The sequence below is a fragment of the Panthera uncia genome, unplaced genomic scaffold (assembly GCF_023721935.1).
Source record: "Panthera uncia isolate 11264 unplaced genomic scaffold, Puncia_PCG_1.0 HiC_scaffold_529, whole genome shotgun sequence".
Taxonomy (NCBI): Eukaryota; Metazoa; Chordata; class Mammalia; order Carnivora; family Felidae; genus Panthera; species Panthera uncia.
In genome coordinates, this window is record NW_026059681.1 from 23,812 (window position 1) to 40,294 (window position 16,483).

At 54.4% G+C, this 16,483-nt stretch overlaps 1 protein-coding gene across 1 annotated transcript; it reads right to left on the bottom strand.

Annotated features, from left to right (window-relative positions):
* Positions 1 to 790: 790 nt before the first annotated feature.
* LOC125918197 (receptor-type tyrosine-protein phosphatase H-like) lies at positions 791 to 13,459 on the bottom strand (the record flags this gene model as incomplete). The annotated part of the gene is made up of 14 exons (XM_049624229.1): positions 791 to 1,554; positions 1,662 to 1,797; positions 3,161 to 3,321; positions 3,538 to 3,660; positions 3,908 to 4,042; positions 4,136 to 4,212; positions 4,496 to 4,586; positions 4,959 to 5,049; positions 7,861 to 7,908; positions 8,036 to 8,114; positions 9,920 to 10,186; positions 10,530 to 10,829; positions 11,758 to 12,027; positions 13,183 to 13,459. Coding segments are annotated over 14 exons (2,166 nt in total), but the record flags the coding sequence as incomplete, so codon positions are not given.
* Between the last annotated feature and the right edge of the window lie 3,024 nt (positions 13,460 to 16,483).

Sequence of the window (16,483 nt, forward strand, 5' to 3'; positions counted from 1 at the left end):
TCTCTCTTGCCCTCGGCCTGTGGTCTGGTCTGTGTCCCGGGGTCTCCCACCCTCCCCCCTGCCTGCTCCTCCCTCCCCTCTGCTCTTTGTTTCCACACCTGTCTCTAAATCGCAGTCTCCCCGTTTCAGCCTCCAGCCCTCCCACTCCTGTCGGGCCCTCCCTAGTGTCCCCCCACGCCACATGCCCTGTCTTTCTAGGGATGAGGATGAACAGGGGCCTTAAGGAGGGGGTCCCAGAGGCTCCTACCTGCTCAGCGGCTGGACCGGACCCTCCCGGGAGACGCCCAGGCGCTGGCCCCGCCCGGACCCCGCCCCCGCACGCGGGCGGGTGGCGCTGTCCTGGGTGCTGATCACTGAGCCCGGTGGGGCGGGGGCGCGGCAGAGCTGTGTGTGTGTGTGTGTGTGTGTGTGTGCACGCGCGTGCGTATTAGGTCTCGGGTAGATGGAGAGCCCGTCCCTCCCCTTGTCCCGCCCCCAGCCAGGAGCCACCAGGGTGCCCAGGGATATTCACCCTGGTCCCAGTGGATTTTCTGCTTTCTTGTCCAACTGTCTGGCATCTAGGCCCCCTCTGTCCACCCCCACCCCCACCAGGATACCCTGTCCTAGGACCCCAGAGACTGTCTCGGGAGACCCAAGTACCCAAGTAGTCAGGTATCCAGACACAAGACTCAGCGTGAAAGTCTCTAGTGAATCCGCCCCAGACATCACCCCACCCTCTAGGATCTCCTAGCACCAGGCCCAGGAAGCAAGCCCCTATGCTCCTGGCTTCAGGAACCGGACAGACGCTGGAACACAGTGTGGACCTCCAGCCCTCTCTAAGAGACTTAACCATCCAAACACATTTTTTTTCGGGTGCAAAATTATGGGTCTCGCTTCTTCCCTAGGACATTTACCTCAGTGCTTAAACATCAGGAATCCAGCCCCACTCCCACCCCAATATTATTTCCAGACCCAGAAATCCACTATAGCAAGCATCCCTGGGGGAGAATAGTGATTTAATAAATTATGGGATAGAAGAAAAAGATATGTACACGCAGTGGGGTGCAGGGAAATCTCAGATCCTAGAAGACAGATTTGGTTTCTGGAATAAAAAATGGGATGGATCCTGTCTGCCTTTGCACCAGGGGTAGCTAGATTTCCAGATGCGAATTTCTTCCTTCCCCAGAATCCAGCAGCCTAGGCCTCCAGCCTCCTCCTCCCTCGAAGAACTAGGAAAGCCTAGCTCCCATCCCTCCTCCTCCAAGGGACCAGGAATCCAGGATACCCACTCCCACCTGCCCTCTGTCCTCCAGGGAAACAGTTTAGACACCCAGGCCTCCCCTCCTCCGGCAAGACTCAGGTGTCTGGGACCCCAGCCCTCTGCTCTCCCAGGGCTCCAGGAATCTGGGCTCAAGTGGAGATCCAGAGTCTGAGTCTCCACTGGGGTCTCAAGTCTCTTGTGGCTTAGACATGCTCATACAGCGGGTTCTCGTACGAAGCCCCTTTCTCTGCTGGGGCTAGGGGTGACTGCTGGAGACCCCGCAGGATGCACTGGTGCAGGAACACGTACTGGGCCTGGGGAGGAGCACGGGGCAGGGGGTGAGGGGTGCCCTTCTGAGCCTGGGCCTGCTTTCCCCCCAGGCCCCACCCCCACCCCCCTGTGCCCTCGGGAACCCCATCACCTCAGTCTGTAGCATGAGAGGCCTGCTCTCCCTCATCTTCCGCACGTAGCTGAAGGCTCCCACAAAACGCTCATGCTCCAGCTGCCTCAGCAGGACATCCAGGGCAATGAAGGTGCCTGTGCGGCCCACGCCAGCACTAGGCAGGAACAAGAAGGGGTCAGGTCACAGGAAGGGGGAGTCTTGGCTGATTGGAAGGATCTATTTTTGGAGCATCCGGGATCAGAGTATATTATTCAGCAAGATAGCATTCTGGGGGGATACCGTGTAAGTGGTAAAAGCCACTGTGTGTGACTCTGCCTGGAGCTCCTTCTGTCTGCCCGGCCCTGCCTCCAATGCCCTACGCGCCCTTGTCACTTTTCCCAAGCCTGAGAAGTAGGAGCTAACAGCACGCCCATTTTACAGATGGAGAAATGGAGGCTGAGCACAGTGAGGTCGCTTGTCTGTCCCAGGTCACTCTGGAGTTCATACACAAGAAAAAGGAACTCCCAAGCTGACCATTCAAAAATATTTTTTAAACATAAACCCATTTTAAAGTAAACAGTTCAGTGCCATTTAGTATATTCGCGATGTTGTGTGACCACCACATCTAATTAGTTCCCAGACACTTTCGTCCCCCCAGAAGGAGACCCTGTACCCGCTAAGCAGTCGCTCCCCACTCTCCGCTCTCCCCAGCCCCTGGTGACCATCAATCTGGCTCTGTGGGCTTACCTATTCTGGACATCTCCCATAAACGGGATCCTACTACATGTGACCTGTCGTGTCTGTCTCATTTCACTCAGCACCGTGTTATCAAGGTTCTTCCACATGGTGGAATGAACCAGTGCTTCGATCCTTTTTCCGGTTCAAATCAATCGTCTAAACCATTATGCAGGAGTCCCTTCTGTGCTTGGGGGAGGGGATGACCCTCTGCTGGGGACACCTCCGGGGGGTGCTATCCTGGGACAGGGCAGGTGTTAGGACACGGTTCAGCAGAGAATGTAAGAGTGCCACCACAGGCATCAGCTTGACCCCTTACGCCTTGAACCCAAGACGTACGCTTTCTGACTGGGTTTCCCCAGCGCTGTAATGGGGAGGAAACCCTTTCGGTCATGAGGTTGCCCTGAGGACCAGCAAGACCGTGACTGTGGAGTTTCCATCACGTCACTGGCGGTACGTGCTCCCTGAATGCGACTGTCACTGTAACCAGAGCTTCCATTTCAGAGGCTGTCGGCCACTCTGGAGCAAGCCCCTTTCCGTGCCCCCCCCCCCCCCCCATAACCTCCTCTACAGTCTTCAGTATCGACGACAGGAGAGTGATGGGCAGGATGAGGTTCCCAGCGTGCACTGGAGGTGTTTCAAATGTTTCTCAAAACCTTTGACTGTTTCTCTCTCCTACCCCTCACCCCTTCCTCCCTTCTCTCCACCAACGCATTCCCCTCTTCCTCTCTTCCATCTCCTATAGAAGGTTCTGGTTCCTGAAACCGGCAGGGGCCGTTCTCTTAGAGCCAGCGGGTCCTCACCTGCAGTGCACAATGGGGGGGCCTCCCTCCACGGTCTGGTCCAGCCACTGCCGGACCATCTTCCGGAAGGCCAGCAAGGGGTCTGGGGAGTGGGGGACGCCGTGGTCTGGCCAGGTCATGTAGTGGAACTGACGTACACGTAGTGTCTTCTGCTCTTGGATCTAGAGAGAGGGAGGGGAGGCTGGGGAGGGAGCGCTCAGCACCCCAGGGTGGGCTGGTTTCTGACTGGTGGGGGGCATCCCTGGGCACACTGTGGTCCCCTGAGACGGTGACGGAAGTCTAGGCTTCAGGAGGGGTTCTGAGGAGTCGACTGCCCAGATAGTTCTGGGGGAGGGAGCGAGGATCGGGGTGGGGCTGGCAGGGTGGAGCAGACTTACGTGCCGGACCCTCAGGTCTCGTACTGTCCAGTTCTCCAGCACCTTCTCACCCTCCAGGGCCACTTGTAGGTGCCCATATGTGCATGGCTGGGTGTCTAGAGGCCAGTAGTACTCACACTTCACCTGGGGGACGACTGAGAGGTCAGAGAACCTGTCCTGATGCCCATCTACACCGGGGCTCTTGTACTCAGTGCCTGGTGATGAGGCAAGACCTACAGGCAGCCAGGTGTAGATTCATCCCAGCCAGGAGGACCCCTCCTTCTCAAGGCCACTGGGTTATATGGACCAATGGATGGGCTGAGGGTACTGGAGGAGGTTGGGGTCACATGGGAGGTCAAGGCTCAACACCTAGACCCTGCGGATCCCTCACCCGGCCGGACTCCACACAGTTGGTCAGCATGACCAGGGTGCGGCTCTGCTGCTCCCACACCAGGCGCCAGAAGTCAGCCACCGTCTGGGGCAGGGGGCCCTGGGCTGCAATGAACTCGCGGGGGCCCCAGAGACCCTGATGGGAGAAAACAGGCAAGTCACAACCCCCTCCAGTCCTTCTCTGCTCAGCTTTGCTCAACGCCCTCCCGGTTCGCAGCCACAACCTTACAGGTATGAAGCTGGCGTTGATGTAGTCGGAGCCTGGTTCCTCCTGGTGGGGCTTCAGGGACACCCGGGACCAGTCGTCTAGAGGAAGAGGCCAGCATTAGTGAAGCAGAGACAGGCGTGGGAGACCCAGGAAGGTATGGAGACAAGACTGAGACCCAGGGACAGAGGTCACGCTGAGGGCACACAGGCTCTGGGAGCCCTAAGAAGGGTGGATTGACCTCAGCAGGGAGCAATGGGCCGGGTGCCCCCCTCACAGCGGGTAAGAGCTTTGTGTCCCATAGGGAATAAGGGAAGGGGCCAGGGATGGGGTATTGACAAAGTCACAGCCAGGGGTAAAGTCAGCAGAGGCCTTAAGACTCACAGGGTAGCACATTTCGGTAACGGTTCTTGGCACTGTTTTCGAGAGCTGAGGCCACCATTTGCGACTGCTTGGTGCCCTCCAGAGCCAATCGCTGCGGGCAGAGGCAGAGAGAGAGGGGGCGAGCATGGACCCTGGAGTCTCTCCATCTTCCCCGGAGGACACCCCCGTTCAGCACCGCCCCACTCACCCCCGCGCCCTGGAATTCTGTAGCACCCACAGAAACGTGTACCATCACCCCGCAGGGCATTGGGGAGGCTTGGGGGACAGCGGGGACCAGAGAGATAGGCGACAGAAGACACAACACGGGGAAGCCAACGTGTTTCTTTAGGGCTGACCCGAGGGCCCGTAACGGTGTCACAGGCGAAAACATAATTGTGCCTGAATTTTTTTGCATAAGCAAAGGTGTGGCAAGGTCTGGGGTGGGCACGTGGGGCTCAGCTCAGCCCCTCGCTTGTCACCACACCTGGTACTCCATTGCGAAGCCGCCATTGGCATCCCTCTCATTCTTCCTCACGTGGGCAGCAAAGTCTTGTGCCGGGATGTTCTCCAGGAGGCTGTGGGAAAAGGGCAGAGTTTAACTTCCCTTGGCCATGTGACCTTGGGATAAAAGAAAGGGCTTTTTTTTTTTTAAGTTTATTTTTATCTATTTTGAGAGGCAGAGAGCAAGCGGGGGAGGGGCAGAGAGAGAGACAGAAGCCCAAGCAGGCTCTGAGCTGTCAGCAGAGTCCGCCGTGGGGCTGGAACTCACAAACCGTGAGATCATGACCTGAGCTGAAGTCACTGAGCCACCCAGACACCCCTGGGCCTTTTTTTTGGGGGGGGGGTCGCTCTTTATTTCTTTTGACCCCCTTCTCCCGACTCAACTACCCTCCACCCTCTGCCTCGGGCAACCAATATCTGTTCTCAGGATCTATCAATTCAGTGTTTTAAATTTTTTTCAAATATGGGGCACTTGGGTAGCTCAGTCAGTTAAGCATCAGACTTAACTTCATCAGACTTGATTTCGGCTCAGGTCATGATCTCCCAGTTCAGGAGATCGAGCCCCGCTGACAGTACAGAGCCTGCTTGGGATTCTCTCTCTCACCCCTCTCTCTCTGCCCCTGCCCTGCTCACTCTCTCTGTGTGTGGACACAGGCCACATCATGGGTGAACCTGGGGAACATTATGCTAGCTCAGATAAGCCAGTCACAGAAGGACCAATACTGTGTGAATCCACTTCTGTGAGGTCCCTAGAGGAGTCAAATCCACAGAGACAGAGAGTAGACCGGGCGGGGCACCAGGGGCTGATGGAGGCGGAGGGGGGATCCTGTTCAATGGGGACAGAGTTTGGGTTTTGCAAGATGAAAAAGTTCTGGAGACAGACGGTGGGGACAGCTGCACAACAGTGGGGGCGCCTGGGTAGCTACGTCATTTCAGCGTGAGCTCGTGAGTTCGAGTCTCGCTTCAGGCTCTGTGCTGACGGCTCAGAGCCTGGAGCCTGCTTCCGATTCTGTGTCTCCCTCTCTCTCTGCCCCTCCCCTGCTGGCTGTCTCTCTCTCAAAAATAAATAAACATTAAACATTTTTTTTTTTAATTCTTTGACCTCACGCAGCTCCAGCTCCTTCTTGCTCGTCCTCTTGTAAGACAGCTTTATAAACACTGTCTTGACCCAGTTCGGAGGCCGGGGGCTAGAGGCCAGTCCGTCCCCCTTCTTGAGCAGTGGTCAAGCCCACACGCCCACCACCTCGTGCAAGTGGCTCTCACACACTGAGCCACTATGCACCTGCCCTCAGCCCTCAGGGCCGGGTGCCTGACAACCAGAGGCAGCCCTTACACCCCGGAGCTCGCCCAAATCATTGCACTGGGCTCGAGCTACCCATTCCTTCCCACGGAAACCATAACTAAGGCTCTTGCCCACCATTGTCCCCACCTCCCCTGCCTCCCGACTGAGACTGTGTGACTTACTGAGGACTCTTGGGATCTGTTGCCTTTATCACACCTAAGCAACAACAAAGCCTGTTAACACAGCCCGTGCACATTTAAACTGCTCACACACACCAGTTTTCTCTGCTTCTTTTCTCCACATCACCAATGCCTGGTGTCTGCAGCACCACTCCACAGGGGAGTGACCCCTTTCCCCAAAGTCCCCCTATCCTATTTGCCTCCTTATCTCCAATTCTTTTTTTTTAATTTTTTTAATGTTTATTTACTTTTGAGAGAGAGAGACAGAGCGTGAGTGGGGGAGGAGCAGAGTGAGAGGGAGACACAGAATCGGAAGCAGGCTCCAGGCTCCGAGCTGTCAGCACAGAGTCCGACGCGGGGCTCGAACCCTCGAACTGGGAGATCATGACCTGAGGCGAAGTCGGACGGATGCTCAACCAACTGAGGCACCCAGGTGCCCCTCCTTATCTCCAATTCTAAGGGTCTCCTCTCAGTCCATCCTTGGAGGGATGGCTCAGCAGCATTTAGTGCTGCTCCTGTCTTCTTCCTGGACCCGCTTCCCTCACGTGACACTCTGGTGCCACTCTGCTCAGTCGCCAAGATACCCAACATTCTCTAAACGCTCCAAGCATGCTCCTGCCCCAGGGCCTTTGCACCTGCTGGTCCCTCTTCCTGGAACGCCATTTCCCAAGATGTGCACATGAGTCTGTGCACAAATGACTTCCTCTTAGTCATCTTCTTGGTATGGCTTTACCTGGACAATTTTCTCCAATTTTCTCTAATTTTAACACCCTATCTTAAATATTCTTCTACCTTTTCTGGGGCGCCTGGGTGGCTCAGGAGGTTAAGTGTCCAACTCTTGCTTTCAGCTCAGGTCACGATCTCACGGTTGGGAGACGGAACCCCACGTTGGGCTCTGTGCTGGGCATGAAACCTGCTTAAGATTCTCTCTCTCACTCTCACTCTCTCGCTCTCTCTGCCCCTCCCCCGCTTGCACTCTCTCTCAAAAACAAAAGGAAAAAATAATAAAACAAAATAGGCTTCTACCTTTTCTATTGCCACTTCTTGCTCTACTGCCTCCTGTATCACAACCTCTATTATCTTGTTTATTAATGATTTTTTGTGCTCGAATGTAAGCTTCACGAAGGCAGGAATCTTTGTTTCTCTCACGGTGTCCTCTGTGCCTGGAACAGTGCCTGACACATGATACACGTGCTGAGTGAATCTTTTGTTGGATGAACATAATCCCAGAGCTGGAGTTGGTTCCAGAGCCCCCGGCCCAGGCTGGAGGGGGGTGATGAAAGGCTTGCGATCCTTGGGGCAGAGAGCATTGCGTGTCGGGGTGCGCTGAGCCCACCCGTTGACCTATCCGGTGACCAGCAAGCACCCCTCGATTTGACCTGACAGTGCTTCTTCCAGATACTTCTCCAGCACTTTCTGCTTACCTGGAGCCCAGAACCTTGGGTGCCGGTTTCCTCTGGCTCTTCTTGTGCCTGGGAAAGAGACATTGGAACAGAAGGCTTGGGGGGGGGGGGTCAGGCCGGAACAGGGATCCTCACCCTCTCCCTGCCACCCCGTCCCCACCCAAAGATGGTCAGTCAGCCCTGTGACGAGTCCCACCTCTTCTTCAGGAAGAAAATCAGCAGGCCCACCAGGATGAGAAACAGGACCACACCGACAATGGCTCCAGCGACGACCCCTGGGTTAGGAAGTACGGGGACCGTTGGAGTTGGCCTCTTCCACTGGCAACCTGTCTCTCCTACCTCTGTCCTCACCCAGACTGTGACCAGAGGGCTGACAGGGCAGATGCGAGGGCAGAGAAAGGAGAGGAGAAAGCCTCTGGATAGAGCCCCACCTCCCACCCAACTTTCCCGAGGAGCCTGGTCCAAAGGTATCATTTGCTCAGGTAACCTGGCTGCCAGAGTGCCTCTTCCCCTCCTTGGCCCAGATTAATGATTCTCGGCGTGGGCGATTCTGTCACCGATGTCTGGGGACATTCTGGGTTGGCACCATGGGAGTGGTGTCGCACTGGCATCCAGCAGGCGGGGGTCAGGGGCACTGCTCAACATCCTACAATGTACAGGACGGCCCCCACAGCAAAGAACGATCCATCCCCAAATGTCAGTAGGGTCAAGATTGAGAAACCACATTGATGGCATTGATGCCTCCCGCCAGAACAGAGGTTCGTGTTCTCAGAGGTTCTGTTTGCTAGCAGAAGGGCACCCCTGCAGTGGTGGTGCCCACGGTCTTGGCCCCAGGCTCTAATGGGCACAGATCCCTCAGGGTCTGTCCTTAGATACCTGGTCTTGGAGCAGACTCCAGCCCACAGCCTGCCTCCATCAGCTGTCGTGGCCCCAGGATGCAGCTTCCCAACAGCCCTGGTTACGAGGACCTGTCAACAGGCTCTGGAAGGGTCTCACACAGCCCATTCCCCTAATGGACCTGGTCCCCATGAATTGGACACGGGCATCTTTCCTCTCCCTTCCAGAGACCCTCTTTGCTGCTAAGCAAGAGACGTTCCTGGGCAGCAGGAACCAGAGAAGCCCAGTTGGGCATCTATTTATCATCGCTCCAACCTGCCATCTCAGAGACGCAATCTTATAAGAGGTCCTGATTCATAGAAGGTGACAGATGGGGCCCAGTGAAGCTTATGGCCACCATCAAAGGTATATGATCAGAGTTTTACTAAGTATGAGGCCCAAACCTCTCCCAAATACGCCACCGATGAGTGGAAAATGGTGCAGTCGTGTTGGGGAAAGAAAGTTTGGCACTTCTCCAGAAGATAAACACAGAGTTAAGTACTTGATCCCACAACTCCACTCCTGGAGATATACCCAAGAGAAAGAAAGTTCCTTTCTGCACAGGAATGGGTACATGAATGTCCATAGCACCATTACTCGTAATAGCCAAAGAGTGGAGACCACCCAACGGACCCATCCACAGACGAACGGATAAACGAAATGTGGTCCCTGCGTATGGTGGAATATTATTTAACAATAAAAAGCAATGAAGCACCGATACGTGCTACAACATTGATGGACCTTAGAAACGGTACAGCAGGTGAGAGAAGCCGGCCACCAAAGACTGATGATATACATCACAGAAGGATGATGATATTTTTAGGAGGCGTCCAGAACAAGCAAATCTACAGAGACAGAAGATAAATTTGAGATTACCGAGGCCAGGCTGGTGGGGAAGTGAGGGAATTAGGGGCTGATGGTGTAAGGAGGTGATTTTTCTTTAGTGAGTAATGACAATAGTGTAAGAGTGATGGGTTGGCCAAGTCCTGTGGGTGTAGTGAAGCCATTAGCTGTACACTGTCAGTGGGTGAATTGTATGGTATGTGAATTATATCTCAAGAGAGCGGTTTTGAAGAAAGCAGCAAAGAAAGCAAACAGGGAAACACAAAGGACCCCTTGTGTAGGTAAGGCTCCTTCACAACAGAGCCCGATGGGATCTAGAGAGCCTTTCACCGTAGCTCTGTCCCCGTGGGGATCTGCTCACCTGCATTCTCCGTGTGGCAGGTCACAGGGGCAGACGGGGCCCTCATTCCATCCCAGATGGTGGTGACGGTGGCTGGGTAAGACTGAGCTGGCTGGAGATCCCACAGAGACACGCCCCTCCCACAGGACGATCCATTCTGGCAGTCCCGCTGTCCACCCACCTGCAACTCAAAGGCCTCGTAGCCTCCCACGGGGCAGGACCAGGTCAAGATGACCCCGTGGCCCCCAGAGGTGCTGATGCAGGAGGTGATGGTGACTGGGCTCGGGGCTGGGTGGAGGGGACAGGAGGAGTCAGTAGGAGCCATAAGGGTGCCTTTCCATCTCCCCACCCTACCCCCACTTCCCACCGCTGGTGCCAATTCTCTGAGAACTAGCACATCCTTTCCCTCCCAAAACCAAAACACCTCTCTTCAGCTCTCATTTTCTGTCCTCCCCCAATGGACACGCAACAGATCCCTTCGGACTACCACTCCCATGAGCCCTTGGGCTCTCTGTATCACTGCAGCTTAGCAAGGCATGACCCCATGGCCTGATGGGATTTGGAGTCCACTCTTCCCATTGCCCCCGGACCCCACCTCAGCTCCCACCAGGTAGAAGGGGGCCCATCTCACCTGTGGATGCAAGGAGGCTCTGCGCATAACTGGTCACGTTGTTCGTGTCTGCCCACACCCTGAAGGTGTACAGAGTCCCGGGTTCCAGGGTCTGCACCTCATACCAACTGTCATTGGTCCTGCCTGTGTGGTTGGTCTGATGTCCCTGGGGGTCTTGCTGTCCCTGGGGATATCCCCCAGGGGTCCACTGGACCCAGTACATGTAGAGCTGAGAGTGAGGGTCTGTGGGGACCTTCCACCGCAGGATGATTGAGTTGTTCGTCTGGTTTTCCTTGTGTAGATCCATGACTGTGTTGGGAGCTGAGGAGGGAGGACAGGAGGTCAAGGGGGCGGGTGTATCCTCAAGGACCCTCCCGTCTGAGCCTGCCCACCTCCCCTGACCCCTCAGTCACCAGACGAGTCCACTTGCTGAGAAGAGTGAACCGCAGAAAAGAGGCCAGGTGGGGACCAGGATCACCGGGGCCCACTCTGTCCTGAGTCTATCGCCCTGGGTCCTACGCATCACCTTTTTCAGGTGAGCAGACCGAGGCAGGGTCCTTCCTTACTTCCAGGCCCTTCTTTCTTTCTTTTTTTTAAACATTTTTTTTAACGTTTTATTTATTTTTGAGACAGAGCATGAACGGGGCAGGGGCAGAGAGAGAGGGAGACACAGAATCAGAAGCAGGCTCCAGGCTCTGAGCCATGAGGCCAGAGCCCAACGCGGGGCTCGAACTCACGGACCGCGAGATCGTGACCTGAGCTGAAGTCGGACGCTTAACCGACTGAGCCACCCAGGCGCCCCCGGGCCCTTCTTTCTTGACGGAGCTGTTGTCTTTAGTCTTCTTAGCCCAAATAGCCGAAGACTAAACAGTTCCAGGCTCCATGCACACACAGTGAACCTAGTTCCTGGGGGCAATTTTGGCTCCTGTCACACTTGGAACCCTTCACATATAGGCTGAGAGCTGGGTTGCTTGGGGTTCAGCTAGTATACTGGGATGAGCTGTGCCCTTCTGTCTTCTGGCTTTGTTGGTTCCTGAGGGGTGGTGCTGGATGGTCAGGGGCTCTCTTCATCCCCAAAGACAGACCTCGCAATTAGAAAGTTCTGGCTGCAGAGGACGGACTCTTCCTAGAAGGCAGACTTACAAGCTCAAGGTTCTATGAGGCTAGATGGGGTCACCAAGTCTCCCCAACCCTCTCTCTCTCCCATTCCAATAGTACTGGCTCTGTCTAGAACTAGCGCGAGTCTCACCAGTGGCTCCAGTGAGTGTCTGGTTGTCACTGCTGACCTCATTCCTCTCTGCCCAGACGGTGACGATGTACAAGCTCCCAGCTTCCAGTTCTGTTAGTATGATCCCGGTATCTGTGGTGTTCCGGATGCTAATGGCGCTGGTGCTCTCCTTGACCCATGAGACCCCGTAGGTGTAGAGAGGATGATCTGGGTCCTGGGGAGCTGTCCAGCTCAAGGTGATGGAGCTGTTGGTCTGCTTCTGCACACTGAGGCTCATCACTGCGTTGGGGACTGGCAGAAGGAACAGAGGGTCAGAATATCCTCTCCCTGGTCCACGAGAATCCAAAACACACGGACAGACCTCCTCCTGGGGCAGCCAGCCTTGTTAAAGAGCATTTCTAGACATGGAACCTGGGGGTAGGGACGGGACACCTGCAGCCTTATGCTCAGCCGCAGACTCCCAGACAGGCCGGTCCCCAGAAAAGGCCACCTCTCTCCTGTGGACTCAGGATTTGGGCACTGCTCGGCAAGACTGTAAAGATGGTGGCTGCATCCCAGAACCCAAAGGTGGTGCTCTCTTTGCTGGTTCTTCAGCTCTCACCAAAAGAGAGAGTGGGCATTGATGTTTGTCATCGGGGGGCTTACTGGGGTTCTTGTCTGGAACCAGCACAGAATTCATTCTTTTCTGCCCACACAGAGAGAATTTATACAAGGTCCCAGTTTTGGGTCCCTCTACCGTGAAACTGAAGTTTTGGATAAGTGTTGGGTCTCAATTCTGTCTCCCTCTCCAGTTCACTGGACCCAATAAGTGTAGTCCCAAAGGCCAGGGCCCAGGGGGCACCTCCCAATCTGACTGATGGAGTTGGTGGCCTGAGCTTCCATTCTCAAGACCGTGATACAGTTGGGAACCAGGAGAAGAAGAGTCGGAGGGTCAGAGTGTCCACATTCCATGGTACCTAATGTCCCCACAGTTGAGGCAACATGCCTGTACTCCCTACACAGTCCTGGTGGCTAAGGAGAGACACCCCCTAGTCTCAATGTCTGTATTCTAGAGGGTCCCAGACCCTGGATGATCCCAGCTCAGAACCTGTGATGTTCTTTCTTCAACTCCTGGTCAACGTGACCCAAACAGATGCTCAAAAATAAATAAACGTTTTTTTATTTATTTTTATTTAAAAAAATTTTTTTGGTAACGTTTATTTATTTTTGAGACAGAGAGAGACAGAGCATGAACGGGGGAGGGTCAGAGAGAGGGAGACACAGAATCTGAAACAGGCTCCAGGCTCCGAGCTGTCAGCACAGAGCCCGACGCAGGGCTCGAACTCACGGACTGCGAGATCACGACCTGAGCGAAGTCGGCCGCTCAACTGACTGAGCCACCCAGGTGCCCCTAAATAAACGTTTTTTAAAGGGGAGAGAGAGAGAACTGCAGCAGGTGGCACTCACCTGTGGTGGCGTTGCAAACTGTCGCGGAGCTGACGACTCCATTTTTCTCTGCCCACACGGCAAATCCATACAAGGACCCGGGTTGCAGTCCGCCCACCACGAAGCTGGTGTTGGTTGTGTTCTGCGTCTCACTCCCAGTCCACTGGATCCAGTAGACGTAGTTCTGAAAGTCAGGGTCATCTGGCTCCTCCCAGATCAGGGTGACGGAGCTGGTGGTCTGAGCCTCTACCTTCAAGTTCCTGACGGGATAGGGGTCTGAAAAATTAGGGAAAGGGGTCTGGTGTCAGCAAGGGAGCTAGATCAGGGGTACAGTCAGTGGACATTTTTAGCCCTCAAAGTCTCCAGTCCTGCCTCGACTACTGGTCCCAGGAGAGGTAAGGCGTGGGGTCTAGACCAGCGCTTGTCCAACTTCAGTGTGCGTACATAACACTGGGGATCTCGTTAAGATTCGGGTTCTCGTTCGGTGGGTCTGAGACGAGACCCAGACTCTGCATCTCCAGCCAGTTCTCGGCACACGCCGGCAGTGCCCACCCATGGACCAGAGTTTGAGTCGCAAGGGTCTAGACCAGCAGTTTCCAACAGAACTGCTGCAAAGATGGAAATGCTCTCCCAAGGCCCAGTATAAGAGACGCTATCCCAGGGGGATACGGAGGGGGACTGGGACCCCCTCATCTGAGCTCTTGAGCACGTAAAACATGAAACTGGATTTTCCATTTTAGTGAACTGAATTTTAAATAGCCCCACGGGGGGCGCCTGGGTGGCTCAGTCGGTTGAGCGGCGGACTTCAGCTCAGGTCACGATCTCGCGGTCCGTGAGTTCGAGCCCCGCGTCGGGCTCTGTGCTGACAGTTCAGAGCCTAGAGCCTGTTTCAGATTCTGTGTCTCCCTCTCTCTGACCCTCCCCCGTTCATGCTCTGTCTCTCTCTGTCTCAAAAATAAATAAACGTTACAAAAAAAAATTAAATAGCCCCACGGGGGTGACCGGGGGAGGGGCTCTAGGCCAGAGCGGCTCTAGAGCGAGGAAACTGTCCACGTCAGGATGATGGAGCTGACGATCGGAGTTTGCATCGTCAAGACCAGACATGGTTGAGAACCAGGAGAAGAGTCAGAGGGTCAGGGTGTCCACGTTCCATGGTGCACACAGGGAGGCCAGATTTGTCGGCGATCCTATGGGTTCTCAACCATCTCCTACCACCCTCCTCAAGCAGAACAAAAGGGAACGAAACAGGGGGCGGTACCTGAGGAACCTTCGAGGGTCTTCCTGGAGCCAGGAACCTTGTTCTTCTCTGCCCGAACAGAAAGTTCACATGAGGACAGTGACTGAAGTCCTGCCCCACTCCCTACTTTGTAACTGGTGACGGTCTTGTTTTGGGTCTCACTTTTGTCACTGTCTCCGTGCCACTGGACCCAGTCAGCAGGTGCATCTCTGAGGCTCTGGGTCCTTGGGGACCTCCCGGTGCAGGGTGATAGAGCTGTTGGTCCAAGTCTCCCCCCTCAGGTTTCTCACAGGGCTGGGGGGCTGAAAGCTGGGACTGTGCGGGGTCGGGAGGGGTCCTAAGCTCTGTGTGACCGCTGAGCCCTTGCAGTGCACCTGCTCCTGCTCCAACAATTGCTATCCGTGCAAAATACACACTGTGCTTTGAGGAGCGGGTATGAAGTTAAGAAAATATCTTGGGGCGCCCGGGGGGCTCAGTCGGTTGAGCGTCCGACTTCGGCTCAGGTCATGATCTCACAGTTCTTGAGTTCAAGCCCTGCATCGGACTGTGTGCTGACAGCTCAGAGCCTGGAGCCTGCTTCCGATTCTGTATCTCCCTCTCTCTCTGCCCCTCCTCAACTCGTTCTGTCTCTCTCTCTCTCTCTCTCTCTCTCTCAAGAAATAAACATTTAAAAAATGTAAACTATCTTCTGGTTCTTATATATGTCGATTACACTTCAAAATGATAATATTGATAATATTTGGGGGCACGTGGCTGACTCAGTCAGTAGAGCACGCGACTCTTGATCTCAGGGGTGTGGGTTCGAGCCCCAGGTTGCTCGTGGAGGCTACTTTTGAAAATGGATAAGCCTGGGTGACTCAGTCAGTTAAGCATCTGACTCTTGATTTTGGCTCAGGTCATGATCTCATGGTTCGTGGGCTCGAGCCCCATGTCGATCTCTGTACTGACAGTGGGGAGGCTTCTTGGGATTCTCTCTCTCTCTCTCTCTCTCTCTCTGCCCCTCCCCAACTTGCTCGCACATGTGCTCTCTCTCTCTCTCAAAATAATTAAATAAACTTTAAAAAATGATAATATTTTGGATCTATTGAGCGAAATAAATTCTCACTTTATAATTGATTTCACGTTTCATTTTACTACTTTTAAATTTCTTTGTCTTTTTAAGTAATCTCTACACCTCATGTGGGGCTCAAACCCACAACCTGGAGATCAAGAGTCACATGCTCTTGATCTGAGCCAGCCAGGCACCCATCTTTTTACTTTTTTTTTTTTTTTAAAGAAATTCTTTCGACAGTCTTTTTTTTTTAATTTTTTTTTCAACGTTTATTTATTTTTGGGACAGAGAGAGACAGAGCATGAACGGGGGAGGGGCAGAGAGAGAGGGAGACACAGAATCGGAAACAGGCTCCAGGCTCCGAGCCATCAGCCCAGACAGAGCCTGACGCGGGGCTCGAACTCACGGACCGCGAGATCGTGACCTGGCTGAAGTCGGACGCCCAACCGACTGCGCCACCCAGGCGCCCCTCTTTTTACTTATTTTTAAAGTGGTTGAGGGGCGCCTGGGTGGCGCAGTCGGTTGGGCGTCCGACTTCAGCCAGGTCACGATCTCGCGGTCCGTGAGTTCGAGCCCCGCGTCAGGCTCTGTCTGGGCTGATGGCTCGGAGCCTGGAGCCTGTTTCCGATTCTGTGTCTCCCTCTCTCTCTGCCCCTCCCCCGTTCATGCTCTGTCTCTCTCTGTCCCAAAAATAAATAAACGTTGAAAAAAAAAATTAAAAAAAAAAAAAAGTGGTTGACATTGGGGCACCTGGGTGGCTCGGTCGGTTAAGCGTCCGGCTTCCGCTCAGGTCGTGATCTCGCGGTTCGGTTCGTGAGTGGGAGCCTGGCTTTGGGCTCTGTGCTGCCAGCTCAGAGCCTGAAGCTGCTTCGGATTCTGTGTCTCCCTCTCTCTCTGCCCCTCTCTTGCTCATGCTCTGTCTGTCTCTCTCTCTCTTTCAATAAATAAACAAACAAACATTAAAGTGGTTGATCGAAAACTTAAATTTACACATTTGCTTCCGTTCAATTTCTCTTGGGCGACAGAACCTGCCA